This window comes from Saimiri boliviensis, chromosome 5, assembly GCF_048565385.1.
Source record: "Saimiri boliviensis isolate mSaiBol1 chromosome 5, mSaiBol1.pri, whole genome shotgun sequence".
NCBI lineage: Eukaryota > Metazoa > Chordata > Mammalia > Primates > Cebidae > Saimiri > Saimiri boliviensis.
Genome location: NC_133453.1, coordinates 80,838,693 through 80,854,620, shown reverse-complemented (window position 1 = coordinate 80,854,620; position 15,928 = coordinate 80,838,693). Strand labels below are relative to the sequence as shown.

The window sequence follows — 15,928 nt, the reverse complement described above, 5'->3', positions numbered from 1 at the left end:
ATGAGCACTAGTTTTAATTTCATAAAATATTTTCTTACAGGCTCCAGCAAACCTTCACCAATTTACATCAGTTCCTATTCCTCACCAGCAAGAGAACAAAATAGACGGCTACAGGTGAATTTGCAATATCATTTTTACAGAAGGCCGATTAGCAGTTAACACAGTAAGGGGTCCACGTCGGCTGACTTCCCAGAGCTGGGCCAACACGGCAGGATCCTAGGAGCTTTCCCTGGGGATCTTTACTCCTTGGAAATTTATCCATGTGTTTAAGCAAAGCATTTCCACGGTAGCCTCACGTTCTTGAATGTCCACACTGGTACTGCTGAGACCACCATGCCACTGATGGGAACAGCCGAGAAGTCTTTAGTTCATGTCCTTTGCCCGAAAGGGTCCTCTTCCCACTCTTTTCTGTTCAGCTCTAAAATCTCTTCCAGCCTCTGGGGGAGGGAAGGTTGGTAAGCACACTTCATGCGCTCATCATGTTGTTTTCTTTTGTGTATACCTCATTCTCCATCTCACCTCTCCCTGTCCAAGCTCCACAATTTAAAAACACTGAGTCCATGGCCAGGTCTGTGTGTCTCGGTGGTCAGAGCGGACTCAGCCCCTGTCGGGATGAACCGCGGGACTGGCGGTTGTAACACACCTAGGCCTTGCTCTCATGAGGGGCCTGCAGTCAGTTTCAGGTCCTTCCCGATGCCATGGCAAACCTGGACCGCCTGGTCTCTCCTCTTCCTTTTCAGTCCCACAGAGCACTTGGAGTTTCCTAAAACAAGACTGTATCCTGTCCTTCAGATAAGGATGTGCTCTAAGACCACTCCTCGTCATCTTTTCTCTGTAGATGGAAGAAAAAGAACTTTCTAAGTTATTCATAATAGAGTCTATAGTTTTTTAGTCAGGAAAAATAGACCAGAAGCGTTTACTCTGGCTTGAAAAGAGAATTGGTTCTGAAATTCTTAAAACATTAAAATGCCTTGAGTTCCAGGACATGACATTGATTCCTGGGTGATACATTTGTTACATCTTACTAAGTAGGGGGATTTGGGCATCATCAGGAAGATAGACATAATAACCATCACAATTTGAAATTAATAGGAGATCAAAGCTAAGACTAGACAAAAGGAAATGGAGAGCAGGGTACCCTGTGTGGGTGCCCCTGTGTGCCTGGCCTTGCCCACTTACAGATGGGCTTAGCCTTGGCTTGAGGAAGCCTTTTCCTCTAGAACCGTATTTGCTCACATCTCTATCCTAATTTTACTGTTCTTCTGCCTTGAGATTGTTGATTCCTTTAATATTACGACTTACAGCAGAGTTTCTAAAGTGTGACTGTTGTTCACGTAGCCACATACATCTTTTAGAATGGAGGGGTGGACTCAATCTTCATATCTGAAGTAAATGTTTTAAAAGATGGTTCTGTAATTATACAGTTAACCAAGGCCCAGAAACCCAATCCTCAACTAAATTAGTGATGTACTAATAATAGCCCTGTGTCAAAGAAAATATCGAAACCATCCTCTCATTTGGCATGCCCAGGTAACGAGTCTCTCCACAGCTGAGCACACAGCAGAGCCTCCAGTAATGAGGGGAGGTCGCTGGGGCCACCTGCCTTGAGATCTCAGGCTCTTCTGAGACACCTACTTCTCTAGAAATCTTAGGTCAGGAAACTCAGGAGCCCACCTGAGAATGCAGCTTACAATCCTTAGAGTCCAATGGTAAACACACAGTGTGCGCCAGAAACAGCTTTAACCATAAGCTGCAAATACTGAATATTGCTTTAACAATATGAAGCAGGAAGCCCACATTTATTTTCCTAACACGTGTCTTTTTTTAAAAAATTGCTTTTATTTATTTGCCTTTTCATTTTGTCAACAGCATCAACAGCTGTATTATAGTCAAGATGACTCCAACAGAAAGAACTTTGATGCGTACAGATTGTATTTGCAGTCTCCTCATAGCTATGAAGACCCTTATTTTGATGACCGAGTTCACTTTCCAGCTTCTGCTGATTACTCAACACAGTATGGACTAAAATCGACCACAAATTATGTAGACTTTTATTCCACTAAACGACCTTCTTACAGAGCAGAACAGTACCCAGGGTCCCCGGACTCATGGGTGTAGCATCAAGACGCCCGACAGAGGAACTTTTTCTTTCTAACCTTGTTTGGATTGAGGTGAAGTCCGTCTTGCTGATTTGATGATTGAAATGTGAAAGTGAAATGGAAGGAATGAGTGAAGTGCATTTTTTTTCTTTTTTGAGGAATTATCAGGGAAGTGAGGAAATGTTTGGGAGAGGACTTTCTAAGCTCTATTTAGTTGTTAGATCTAATTACTTGTAGATTCCGTAGTCTGGTGAAGGTGTGGGTGACGTGATGAGAGGTTTGAGTAATGGGTGAAATGAAATGGGGGATGTGTAGGTCAAATCCAATTAAAGATGATTTTTTTAATGTGAATAAAGTTATGTTCTGATAGTTTGTACAGAAAAAATAAAATGGATGCCCATGTTTTATTGCTATTACTAAATGTCAAGATTGTATGCTATTATGTCTTGTAAATTTCTTTTGTTGGTGTAAATATGGAAATGCCACATTGGTTAAGTGCCATCATTTGTAATGCAGTGTGTCACTTGAAAAGAGAGTTGAAGAAACTGACAACTTCAAAAAGAAATGGGAAGCCCAGGGAACTGTGAGCAATTAAAATCAAACTGCGACACCCTTGGTCTCCACCATGCATAGTGTACTTCGGAAGCACAACGTCCAGGCCGGTACCGCAGCGCCATGCCCATTCCTCGCCTCGTTCATAGGACACTTCACTGCCATTTTCTATGCACATGAAAGAAAAATAAATGTGGAAATTTCATCCTTGGAAATGTGTTCTCTATTCTTTTTAAATTTTCTGTATGTGTATGGAAAAGCAGATTTAATAAACATAAATCTAACTGCATGTAGGAAACAGCTTACGTATGTCCAACTATTTTGGACTTTTCCTAGTTTTATACAGTTAATACACTTTGCGAGATGGACGACACCAAAGAATTAAGCTACGAACTTTCCTCCTCTGTCTATCTAGGTATTTTGTTTCTTGGAATCTATTTTGAACCTAGTGCACTTTACAGTTTTTTTATGTTTTTCTCAGACCCATATGTACATATCATCACTCTTCATCTAAGGCAAGTTACATCTGGCAGCCTGGTCATAACTAAACTGATACTTTTTTGGGCATCATTTTTAAGAACTCAGTAACTTCATAAGAACTTTGGTTGGCACCAATATAATAAACCAAAACAAATTCTACGTTATTTATCTTAATTCCATGAGCCAGTAATTCCTGGGTTACAAATGGAGTAGGGGAAAGAAGCCCCACAGATAGGGTAGACAGAGGTCCCTATAGCACCACACGACATTACTTGGGAGCTTTTCTCCATCTGTGGAGACAGTGAGGGGCACCAGGCCCAGTCTGAGGCCTTCTCAGGTCTTGTGGTTTCCACTCTTGAGCCCCAGCTCCTGGATCTGTTGGTGCAAATGTGGAAATGCCACACTGGTTCAGTGCCATTGTCAAAAACTAGAAACTAATTTAGCAATAGTAGGAACTAACCCCCATGGCAAGTCAAACCCAGAAGTGTTGACTTGGCTGAAAATACCCTGCGAGTGTGATACAGATCACAGAATGAAACATTGGTACTTACATTTGTGAGTATATGGAAAGAAACCCAAGAGAAGGCTGCTTTTTCTTGCCGAATGGACAGCAGCCCAAGGTTAGCATCCAAAGTGAAATGGAAATACCAGTGTGAGTGCGAAGGTTCCTAACGTCTGCAAGCCAGGAGCCTTTCTGAGGCACCTTCCGGAGAACACATGAGCCAGCTTGTGGAGTTGACTGCCCAGCTGCTGAGCCCTGGCTGTGTCACACCTGGTGGAGCTCAGCAGACAGCCCTTGTTAGCTGATAGAGGTCACCAGATGTTTCTGAGGAACTGGCATCAGGACTCTTGGGACGTAACCACTTCAGTTTCCAGTCACTGACTTCCCTGAACCTGATATCTTCAGGTCTGGGTTGAAGCTGAAGGCTCTCACTCTGTGAATCAGGAAAACAAGAGAATCGGAACCAGCCCAAGCCAATTGACAATAACTGTTTCTTTCATTGACTCCATCAGTTTGGGGTAGTGTTGTAACAGGCAGCATTTCAAAAATGGATCCGAAGTTGAGTTGAAAATAACTCGGCTGGGTCTCCAGGCAGACCTAACAGAGCCAGAAAGAGGCTATGCACGGGTGACTGGACAGAAGATCTAATGCCGTTTGACTCCTCCCTTGAGACCCGAGAAAACAAACTGCAGACACAGCCTGAATGATACAGAAGTGCATCACTGATGGAAAAGCTGAGCCTACTATTCCTTCAAGGTGCGGAAATAAACAAACTCTGCTAAAACAAAGTTGACTGTATTTGACATTTCCTTATGTCACTAAGTAGCATATAGAATTCAGCCCACTTCTACCCTGTCCCGGAGTGTCAGGGCTGAACTGAGCCAATGTCAGTGAGCTAAACAAGGCTTTCCTTACCCTGACTGTACATTAAGAGTCGCCTGGATCCCACCTTGATCACTCAAAACCACAGAGCTGGAGTCCAGGCATCGATATCGTTGAAAAGCTCCCTGGGTGACTGCAGCATGCGGTCAGGTGAGAGCCACTTGCTACTCACCATTCTCCCTCCATTCCTTGCTGCCACACGACCTGAAAATTTCGCAGTTGGGGTTTAGGGTGTGGAGTTTGCCTAGAAGAGAGGGATAGATGAGGAGTGTTATCATTGAGGTCTTAAACTTGGAACGTCAAATGTGAGGTTTTTCTTCTTGCCAGTGTATGTCTTTTGCCTGTGTACATTTGTTTAAGGTTATGTCCTTTGAAGTCCATGAATATCAGAAGTGATGACCACAGTCCTGTAACTGTTCCACTCATTAATCCCTGGCCAGTGTTCGATTGTCTACCTCATGCTGATTCTCGCACTGAAATACCAGCAGTTCACTTTATTGACTGCTTACTATGTGCTGAGAGTGTCATATACATTATCATCTAACCCTCACAGCAAATGTGTGAAATCTGTACTAATAGCCCATTTAACATATCCTGAAGCAAACTTGGGAGAGGAACTGGCTGAAGATCATACAGCCCTTAAGGGGCCATTAGCACTACATTGTATCTTAACCACAATGCGAGTGGTTCTCATAATAATTTGAGTTTCAACTAAAATTCTACAAGTGTTTTTCATCATTTTAAATTTGCCACAGGACGCTCTATTACTCTAAAGGAGAAAACCATCACTTGCCATAAATTTTTGGCAAGTGATGGTTTCCTCATATACTATTTTTATAACCATAAAAATGAACACTTAACTATTAAACATAAAAAATGTCAAAAAAAAATTAGCTGAGCATGGTGGCATGCACTTGTAATCCCAGCTACTCAGAAGGCTGAGGTAGGAGGATCACTTGAGCACAAGAAGTCAAGGCTGCAGTGAGCTATGATTGCACCACTGCACTTCAGCCTGGGTGACAAAGGGAGACCCCATCTCAAAAAAAGAAAATGTCCACATACCACCAAAATTCATCTTGTCACCACCGCTGGTGTTACATGAACCTCATTTTGGGAAACTTGAGTCCTGATTATTCTGATGCGTGTGACGATTTAGGTTAGGCTGAGAATTCCCCCTGAAAGAATGCTATGAGCTATGCCTTTTAATACAAGCTCACGTTTAAAACAATCTGTCACTAGGCAACCCTGTCATTTGGGAGCCTCAGCAGTCCATTCAAAGAACACTTATCCAAACCCATTGGATGGTGGTTTTGTTTCCATGATCAAACTGGCTTGCAAGGAAAAGACATTTGAAAACTTGGCCATTGCTATTCACTTATTAGATTGTTAAAATACTGTTTTTTAACAGGGTTATTCATAATTGCCAAAAACTAGATACAACCCAAATCTCCAACAGAAGAATGGATAAACAAAAATTATATCCAAGAATGGGATAAAATTGTGGTATATTCATGTAATAGAATACTAATCTGCAATAGAAAGGATGAGCCATAGTACAGAGACATGGATGAATCTCAAAAACATGCTGCTCAAATACAGGAGAAAGTTGCAGAAAAGCATGCATAAAGCATGACAGAGTCAAGAACGGAAAGATTTATCTATGATAGAATTTGGAATCATGGTTGCCTGTGTGGCTAGGTGTTTACTAGAGAGCTAGATGATGGAAACATCCTATATCTAGGTCAGGTGGCAGTTACACAGGGTTATACTTTGATCAAAATTCATCAAAATAGGCCGGGTGTGGTGGTGCACGCCTGTAATCCCAGCACTTTGGGAGGCTGAGGCAGGTGGGTCACCTGAAGTCAGAAGTAGACTACCCTGGTCAACATGGTGAAACCCCGTCTCTACTAAAAATACAAAAATTAGCCAGGTGTGGTGGCAGACGCCTGTAATCGCAGCTACTCAGGAGGCTGAGGCAGAAGAATTGCTTGAACCCAGGAGGCAGTGGTTGCAGTGAGCCGAGATCACACCACTGCACTCCAGCCTAGGCAACAAAAGCAAAACCCCAAATAAAAAAAAAATAAAAAAAAAATAAAATTGTACACATAAGATCTTCATTTCATCATATGTAAAATTTGCCTCAATAAAAAAATTAACACTTTCTCCAAAAATTGATAAGGAAATATATAATGACATTGTCTGAGACTCCGTTTTATTAACTAAAATCAAAATTTTGATTATTAGTTTCCCATGAGTTAAGAAAAATCCATATATCTCTAACGTAAACAAAACATAATTTCTGTTTTGTGTCTGTGTTTTGAGATGGACTCTCTGTCACCCAGGCTGGAGTGCAGTGGTGTGATCTCGGCTCACTGCAACCTTCAACCTCCCAGGTTCAAGTGATCCTCCTGCCTCAGCCTCCTGAGTAGCTGAGATTACAAGCACCGGCCACCACAACCGGCTAATTTTCATATTTTAGTATAGACGGGGTTTTGCCATGCTTGCTAGGCTGCTTCCAAACTCCCAACCTTTGATCCGCCCGTCTCGGCCTCCCAAAGTGCTGGATTACAGGTGTGAGCCACCATGGCCGGCCTAGAAAACAGTTTCTTACAGAAAGGTTTTAGCACAAAATGCCTTTGCAGTTCTATACACACGTCCATTTAAAAGCTGACAGCCTACCAAGTTAAGGTAAAACAGAATTCTGGAAAACAGACACTTGTAAAGCACGACAGGGAAGTGCACTTCCGGATGCGCTATGATTGTTCAGACTCAGGTGTGTGCTGACAAGAAGCTACGTGAAGAAGCAACACTCAGGCACCTGTTTCAACTTGTGGCTGAGAGAGAAGCGTGTTGCCCCTTTTACCTAATGATCCAAAGAGTGTATAAATAAACACCCGTCTCAGTGCTTCCCAAGCCACAGGGAAGGAGTGTGGGAGCCGAAGCCGCTTCATCAAAGCACCGGAAAGATGCCAGCAGAAAAACATACAGGTCAGTGAAATCGGAGGCAGAGCAGCTAACGGGTTTTTTTGTTTGTTTGTTTGTTTTTTAATGCTACAAATGCACAGCAGACTTTGAATTCAAAGGAGAACTTTGCAGCAGGTCAAAGGCATCTTTGCTTTAGAGGAAGCAAACGGTCTTTAATTAGTGTGCAACTGGGAAGGGAGTTAGAGGGCAGCAAAGATGCAATTGATGTTTAGAATTCCACGGGGCAGCTTCCACTCCTGATCCACAGCTGTCCCTTGCCGGCCTGTGCCAAGAACTGGACTTGGCCTCAGAGACCCTGTGCAGCACGGGTGGCACCCACACAGAGGAACGCTTCTCAGTTGGGACTCATCAGTTCCGCCGCTCTTTCATCAGTCTGGTCTTTGATCTCTAGCCTTCTTCATCCTCGTGATAGCGGTTTGTTGTCCTCCGGTGCGATGGCTTGACTCAACTCTCCGTCTTTATGAATATACCCTTATTCAGGACAGTCTTTAAAGCAGGCGTCCCCAAACTTTTTACACAGGGGGCCAGTTCACTGTCCCTCAGACCGTTGGAGGGCCGCCACATACTGTGCTCCTCTCACTGACCACCAATGAAAGAGGTGCCCCTTCCTGAAGTGCGGCGGGGGGCCGGTTAAATGGCCTCAGGGGGCCGCATGAGGCCCGGGGGCCGTAATTTGGGGACGCCTGCTTTAAAGGCTGCAGACACAAAAAGGAAATTATTAGCAAGCAGCTTATGACTTGGATCGTGCCTGTTTTAGTGCCTTTCCCTGTTTTCATGTCAGCAGCTTCGCTGGAAGCAGCTGGCATGTCCCCGAAGTGGCTGTTTGTGCCTATTGCTGCTGCCTAAATCTAACTTGAAATCGCTAAAAAGCATTTTGTGCTGTCATAATCATTTGCATGAGCCGTAACTAGCGCTTTCATTATTAAAGCCCCATCCAATGGTTGGGAGAATGTTGATAAAGGCTTAATGATATGATGAGCTATTTCACCCTCCATTCCCATCCCAGTGATTCCAGAGCTGACCAATGCATTGTATTATAAAATAAAACACAACTTATACTGGGTCAAAGGTTTCATTCTGAGGTCAGTGGGAACACATTCACTTCTTCCTTCAGAAATCCCTTAAAACTATTCATTCACTCCCCCAGAAGCCCCCTGAAATGTGCCTTTATTTGCTGGCAATGAAATGTAATGAGTTTGGCTTCCAAGGCGCTGAGTAATAATCTAATAAAATGACTTCAGGGAAGACGAAACCCCTCTAGCGTCTTTATTGTGGTTCTCTAGAGTCAGTTGTCATGCCAGCACAACCCAGGGCAGCTCTCTCCTTTCCAGGGGTGAGAATGAGCATAGCAAGGTGTGTCCAGTTTCCTGGGCACTAGAGGAAAGGATTCAATCCTGATGAGTTCCAGGTTAGAAATGACAATCATAAGTGGGAAGCTGGCCATTGTAGAAATGGTTGTGTTGTGCTATGACGAATGCATTTTGAGCCTTCACAGAAACAAAAACTAGGAGGTTCTATCACTGAATGATTTAAGTATATGTATATGTGTTTACCAAAAATCACTACAGTTACGCTGGCCACAGTGACCAGCAGTCTCCTTCTTGTCTCTTACTGTGGTCAAAAGATAATGGTGTGTTTATTCTGCTTGCAAATGATGAGGTTCTTGCTTTTCATTTCCCTCTCATCTCTGCCTATCCTTTTAATCACTTCTTTTAAATTAACACTGCTATGGAAAAAGCTGTCAGAGGAGAGGTGGAATGGTACCGAAATCAGGTCTGTACTGTATAACAGCCTAATTGGAGAAAAGCTGGTGCTAAACCACCTAAAGCTACAAATATTGTCCGCTGAGTCCACATCACCAAGTGTGGTGATGATATATTATCACTCAGAAATTGCATTTGGCTGGCAGAAAAAAAAAATCCAAAAATTGAGGCTTCAACAAAACAAGTTGTAAGAGGTTTTGTAATTTTTTTCTCTACCACATAAAGAGATGACCACAGAAAGTCTAATGTCTGTCTTTCTAGTATGGGGTTCTACAAATGCCCTCATGGACCCAAGCTTTATCCTACTCTGGGTAGGACCCTCATCCTCATGGCTTCCTGACTGGCTGCTGGAGCTCCAACCATCACATCCTCATTCCTCAACAAAGAGGAGTTGGGAAAGTGGAGCTTGTCAATTGAGTCAAAACCCCTAAAAGAGCTTTCCTTAAATCCCTGCCTATACATCTTATTGGCCATTCCCATCTATAAGACACTTGGAAAAGAAAGTTATCTTTACCAGGTCCTATTGCCACCTCTACTCACGTAGGTTCTGCTGGTAAGGAAAAGGAGGGGGTGGATAAGAGGAAGGCACTCTCAGTCTCTGCCCAGGATGAGAGATGACCTCTTCAGTTCTTATGAATGTATGCTCCAAGCTGGAGACCTGTGTTGGATTATTCCCATGCTTAGGCAGAAGCCATAGCACCCGGAGCTCATAGACATGAAAGATAAGTAAAGCTGGATAAAACTTTTCAAGCTCAAGTTGTCCTAGAGGTAGGAGTCCTCAGCAGGTCAGGCTCCATGTCATCGTGTAAAGGTTAACCACAGAAAGCCAGCAACCATCAGCAATCTGTGGTCAGAAGCCCCACCCTCCTGGTAGCTTCCAGTCTCCATGGGGCAGAGCCATGGGGGTCCACAGAAGTGCAAGAGTCAAAAGGAGAGATGCCGGGTGCCTCTCCCCACTGCGCCAAGAGCAGCCCACCATGCACTGCTTTCTGTATTCCATGTCCATGTGAGATCGTTTTAGCAAAAGTTATATAGCTAAAAACAGAAATAATGATAAACCATGTATAGCCAACATCTGATCTTAGTAAGCCACTCTCTAGAGACCTGTGGCTCTGCATGCTCCAGACTGGCAAGCCAGGTAGGCTGAGGCAGCAGCTGCCTCCCTCAGCCACCCAGATGAGAGTCACTTCTATTCACTGCATGTCTGTGGCGATGTCCCTGTAGTGCTCTGGGCACTGGGGGGTTATTTGAGCTGACACGTCTGCCAAAGCCCTCCAGAACTTGTAACATCCCTGAGCCTATCAGCACAGATAGCAGCTACCAAATCTGGCTTAAGCTGTCAAGGAACGCCCAATAGAACAAGAGGGAATGAGGCTAAACTTTGGATTAACTTTAAGCAAAGGCATCAGGAAATACACAAGAATGGTGAACTGTGGACTACACAGAAAACCAAGGGACCTGAGGACAGGAAGAAAGTTAAGAGGGAGAGACAGAAAAAAAACAAGTTTTGCTCAACAGTTCGGGGAGATGAAAGAAATGCCAGCCCTTTGATCACTAGTAAAAATAATAATAATAACCATTTGCTGAGTGTTTGGTAGGATTTAAGATATCAAGGACTATGCTATATGCTTTAACTGCATTATCCCATTTAGACTTCATAAGGAACTGGGCAGATCCAAGATGGCTGAATAGGAATAGGCTCTGGAGTGCAGTGTTCACAGTGAGAACAATGCAGAGGGTGATCACCACATTTCCTAATGAGTTATTACTGCCCACAGACCAGGAGATTCCAGGGCTGAAAAGCACCATGAGTTTCCAGCACAGCTGAAATAAAACAACCGGCACAGTGGGTCTCCTCACAAAACTCACACAAATCTGGGTGGCCATTTCAACTGGTTCCTGGAATGCCTGGGAGACAGAGCCACCCATTCAACTAAAAAAAAAAAGTGGGGGGCTGTGATCTGGCTCAGTGGGTCCCACCCCCACAAAGACCAGCAATCTGAAATGCTCTGGGTTGAGAGTTTCACAGCAGGCACAGCTGAACCTGGGATGGTCCATCTCGGGGGTGGGGGAGGACATCTGCCATTACCAAGGCAGTCCACCACTACTGAGGCAGTCTGCCATTACAGAGGTGGTCCACCATTACCAAGGCAGTTCTAACTATACCTCTTTAAACAAAACTGCAAGGAAGTTCACACAGCAGCTAGGCAGAGCCCACAGCAGCTCAGCAATGCCTCTGCTGGCAGACTGTGACTAGGCTACCTCCTCACTGGTCAGGGCATCTCTGAAAAAAGGCAGCAGCATGTCAGAAATTTATAAATAAAGCCCCACCTTCCCAAGACAGAACACCTGGGAAAAAAGGTGGTTATGATTTCCACTGTAGCAGACTTAAACGTATTTGTCCAGCAGCTCTGATGGAATGGAGCTCACAACTCAGCACTTGAGCTCCTATAAGGGTCAGACTGTCTCCTTAGGCAGCTCCCTGACCCCCATATATCCAAAGAACCACTTCATAAAGAAGAGCTTAGGCTGACATCTGGCAGGTATCCTTCTGGGACAAAGATAACAGAAGAAACTGTTAGAAACACTTAACTCTTTGCAGCTGCTGCAGATGATCCCCAGGCAAGAAGGGTCTGGAGTGGACCTCCAGCAGTCCTACAGCAGAGGGGCCTGACTGTTAGAAGGAAAACTAAACAACAGAAAGAAATAACTTCATCATCAACAGAGAGGATGTTCACTCAGAGACCCCATCTGAAAGTCACCAACTACAAAGACCAGAGGTAGATAAATCCACAAAGATGGAGAGAAACCAGTGCAAAAAGGATGAAAACACCCAGAACCAGAACCCTTCTCCTCGTCCAAGGGATCACAACTCCTCAACAGCAAGGGAACAAAGTTGGATCGAGAATGAGTCTGATGAATTGACAGAAACAGACTTCAGAAGTGGGTAATAACAAACTTCTCTGGGCTAAAAGAACATTTGCTAACTCAATGCAAAGAAACTAAGAACCTTGAAAAAAGGTTTGAGGAAATGCTGATGACAATAAACAGCTTAGAGAAGAAAATAAATGACCTGATGGAGCTGAAAAACACAACATGAGAACTTCACGAAGCATACACAAGTTTCAATAGCCAAATCAATCAAGCAGAAGAAAGGATATCAGAGACTGAATATCAGCTCAATGAAATAAAATGAGAAGGCAAGATTAGAGAAAAAAAAAAAAGAGTGAAAAGAACTGAACAAAGCCTTCAAGAAATATGGGATTATGTGAAAAGACCTAATCTGTGTTTGATAGGTGTACCTGAATGTGACAGAATGAATCCAAGCTGGAAAACACTCTTCAGGATATTATCCAGCAGAATTTCCCCAAGCTAGCAAGGCAATACAATATTTAAGTCCAGGAAATACAGAGAACACCACAAAGATATTCCTCAAGAAGAGCAACCCCAAGGCACATAATCATCAGATCCACCAGGGTTGAAATGAAGGAAAAAATACTAAGGACAGCCAGTGAGAAAGGTCAGGTTACCCACAAAGGGAAGCCCATCAGACACGCAGTGGAAACCATACAAGCCAGAAGAGAGTGGGGCCAATATTCAACATCCTTAAAGAAAAGAACTTTCATCCTAGAATTTCATATCCAGCCAAACTAAGCTACATAAGCAAAGGAGAAAGAAAATCTTTTATGAACAAGCAATTGCTCAGAGATTTCATCACCACCAGACCTGCCTTACAAAGAGCTCCTGAAAGAAGCACTAAACATAGAAAGGAACAACCAGTACCAGCCACTCCAAAAATGTACCAAATGGTAAAGAGCATCAACACAATGAAGAAACTGCATCAACTAACAGGCAAAACAATTAGCTAGCATCAAAATGGCAGGATCAAATTTACACATAACAATATTAACCTTAAATGTAAATAGACTGAATGCCCCAATCAAAAGACACAGACTGGCAAATTGGATAAAAACTCAAAAGCCATAGTGTGCTGTATCCAGAAAACCCATCTCACTTGCAAGGACACACATAGGCTCAAAATAAAGGGATGGAAAAAGATTTACCAAGCAAATGAAGAGAAAAAAAAAACAGGAACTGCAATCCTAGTCTCTGATTAAATACACTATAAACCAGGCGTCCCCAAACTTTTTACACAGGGGGCCAGTTCACTGTCCCTCAGACCATTGGAGGGCCGCCACATACTGTGCTCCTCTAACTGACCACCAATGAAAGAGATGCCCCTTCCTGAAGTGCGGTGGGGGGACGGATAAATGGCCTCAGGGGGCTGCATGCGGCCCACGGGCCGTAGTTTGGGGATGCCTGCTATAAACCAACAAAGATCAAAAGAGACAAAGAAGGGCATTACATAATGGTAAAAGGATCAATGCAACAAGAAGAGCTAATGATCCTAAATATATATGCAACCAATACAGGAGCACCCAGATACATAAAGCAAGTTCTTAATGACCTACAAAGAGACTTAGACTCCCACACAATAATAGTGGGAGACTTTAACACTCCACTGTCAATATTAGACAGATCAATGAGACAGGAAATTAACAAGGATATCCAGGACGTGAACTCAGATCTGGACTAAGCAAACCTAATAGACATCTACAGAACTCTCCACTCCAAATCCACAAAATATACATATTTCTCAGCACTGCATCACACCTACTCTAAAACTGACCACATAATTGGAAGTAAATCACTCCTCAGCAAATGCAAAAGAATGGAAATCATAACAAACAGTGTCTCAGCCCACAATGCAATCAAATTAGAACTCAAGATTAAGAAACTAAATCAGAACCGCACAATTTCATGGAAACTGAACAATTGGCCCTTGAATGTTGACTGGATAAACAATGAAATGTCCGTACGCCCAACTCTGCTGCCGCCATGGGGATTGGGGATCTTAGAGAAGATCTCGGAGATCGAGAAGGAGATCGCTCGGACGCAGAAGAACAAGACCACTGAGTATCATCTGGGCCTGCTGAAAGCCAAGCTCGCCAAGTATCGGGCCCAGCTCCTGGAACCATCCAAATCCGCCTCATCCAAAGGAGAAGGCTTTGATGTAATGAAGTCGGGCGATGCCCGAGTGGCACTGATTGGATTTCCCTCTGTGGGTAAGTCCACATTCTTGAGTCTGATGACCTCCATGGCCAGCAAGGCAGCATCCTATGAGTTCACCACTCTGACGTGTATTCCTGGGGTCATTGAATACAAAGGTGCCAACATCCAGCACCTGGACCTTCCTGGAATCATTGAAGGCGCAGCCCAAGGAAAAGGCCGTGGCCGGCAGATGATTGCTGTGGCACGCACGGCCGATGTCGTCATCATGATGCTGGATGCCACCAAGGGAGAGGTGCAGAGGTCTCTGCTGGAGAAGGAGCTGGAGTCCGTGGGCATCCGCCTCAACAAGCACAAGCCTAACATCTACTTCAAGCCCAAGAAAGGCGGCGGCATCTCCTTTAACTCTACAGTCACGCTGACCCAGTGCTCGGAAAAGCTGGTGCAGCTCATCCTGCACGAATACAAGATCTTCAATGCAGAAGTGCTCTTCCGAGAAGACTGCTCCCCAGATGAGTTCATCGATGTGATCGTGGGCAACCGGGTGTACATGCCCTGCCTATATGTTTATAACAAAATCGACCAGATCTCCATGGAAGAGGTGGACCGCCTGGCCCGAAAACCAAACAGTGTGGTCATCAGCTGTGGCATGAAGCTGAACTTGGACTACCTGCTGGAGATGCTTTGGGAGTACTTGGCCCTGACCTGCATCTACACCAAGAAGAGAGGACAGAGGCCGGACTTCACAGACGCCATCATTCTCCGGAAAGGGGCCTCAGTGGAGCACGTGTGCCACCGCATCCACCGGTCACTCGCCAGCCAGTTCAAGTATGCCCTGGTATGGGGCACCAGCACTAAGTACAGTCCGCAGAGGGTGGGCCTGACCCACACCATGGAGCATGAGGACGTCATCCAGATCGTGAAGAAGTAATGGCGCCTGCCAGCCCTCCAGCCCACGTGCCTCATCTCCTTGGGGCGTTGGTCCTACTGCAACACCCAAACACCCAAACAGAAAAATACAAATACACACACCCCAGGAAGGGGTTCCTCAAAGTCTCTGTATTTCCAGAAGTTTCTTCAGTAGGCAGATGAAGAGTGCATTGGGGCAGAGGGGTTCGGCTGGAGGCATTTCCCATAAGACTGAGGCCTCTCGGGGGGTTTTGAGTTTGGAGTGCTGGGCCTGCATCTGTGCCCCCGGCCCCTGTGCTGAGGGAGCAAGCTGCCCACCTGCCTACCAGCCGGGGCCTAAAGCAGATGGCATGTTCAGTGCCAGGCAGGAAGCTGGGCCTGCCTGAGTCCCTGGAGGCTGTAGCTGCTGTTACAGCACCTCCCTCTCTCAGCTCCTGCTGGCTTCTCTGACACTTGGGGTGGGGGCTTTTCCAGGAAGAAACCCCCTTGGGTCCTCCACTCAGGGCTCTCCAGGATTGGAAGCAGAAGTTAGTGGCTTCAAAGGCCCAGCTGACATCCTCCACAGCCTAAGGGGTGTCCAAAAGTGCCTCCCCTTCTCTGACCCTCCCAGGGCAGCCCCTGCCCATCACAAAACCCCCAGACCCTGGCTCTGGGCCAAGGACTTTTGAGTTTAGAATCTGTTTTCT

General features: G+C 44.8%; 1 protein-coding gene and 1 pseudogene across 13 annotated transcripts in view; both read left to right on the top strand.

Moving 5' to 3' along the window:
- Positions 1-2,866, top strand: part of PKP4 (plakophilin 4) — a 231,782-nt gene extending 228,916 nt beyond the window's left edge. For 12 of the 13 annotated variants that reach the window (XM_039469686.2, XM_039469684.2, XM_039469688.2 and 9 more), the window contains 2 exons: positions 41-114; positions 1,870-2,866. In XM_039469686.2, the coding sequence (XP_039325620.1) occupies positions 41-114; positions 1,870-2,118 (323 nt within the window). In that variant the 3' untranslated portion in view covers positions 2,119-2,866. The remainder of the gene's footprint in view (positions 1-40; positions 115-1,869) is intronic. The other variant, XM_039469690.2, reaches the window with a different exon arrangement.
- An 11,390-nt stretch (positions 2,867-14,256) lies between these two features.
- LOC101049950 (developmentally-regulated GTP-binding protein 2 pseudogene) lies at positions 14,257-15,386 on the top strand (annotated as a pseudogene).
- Positions 15,387-15,928: the final 542 nt, after the last annotated feature.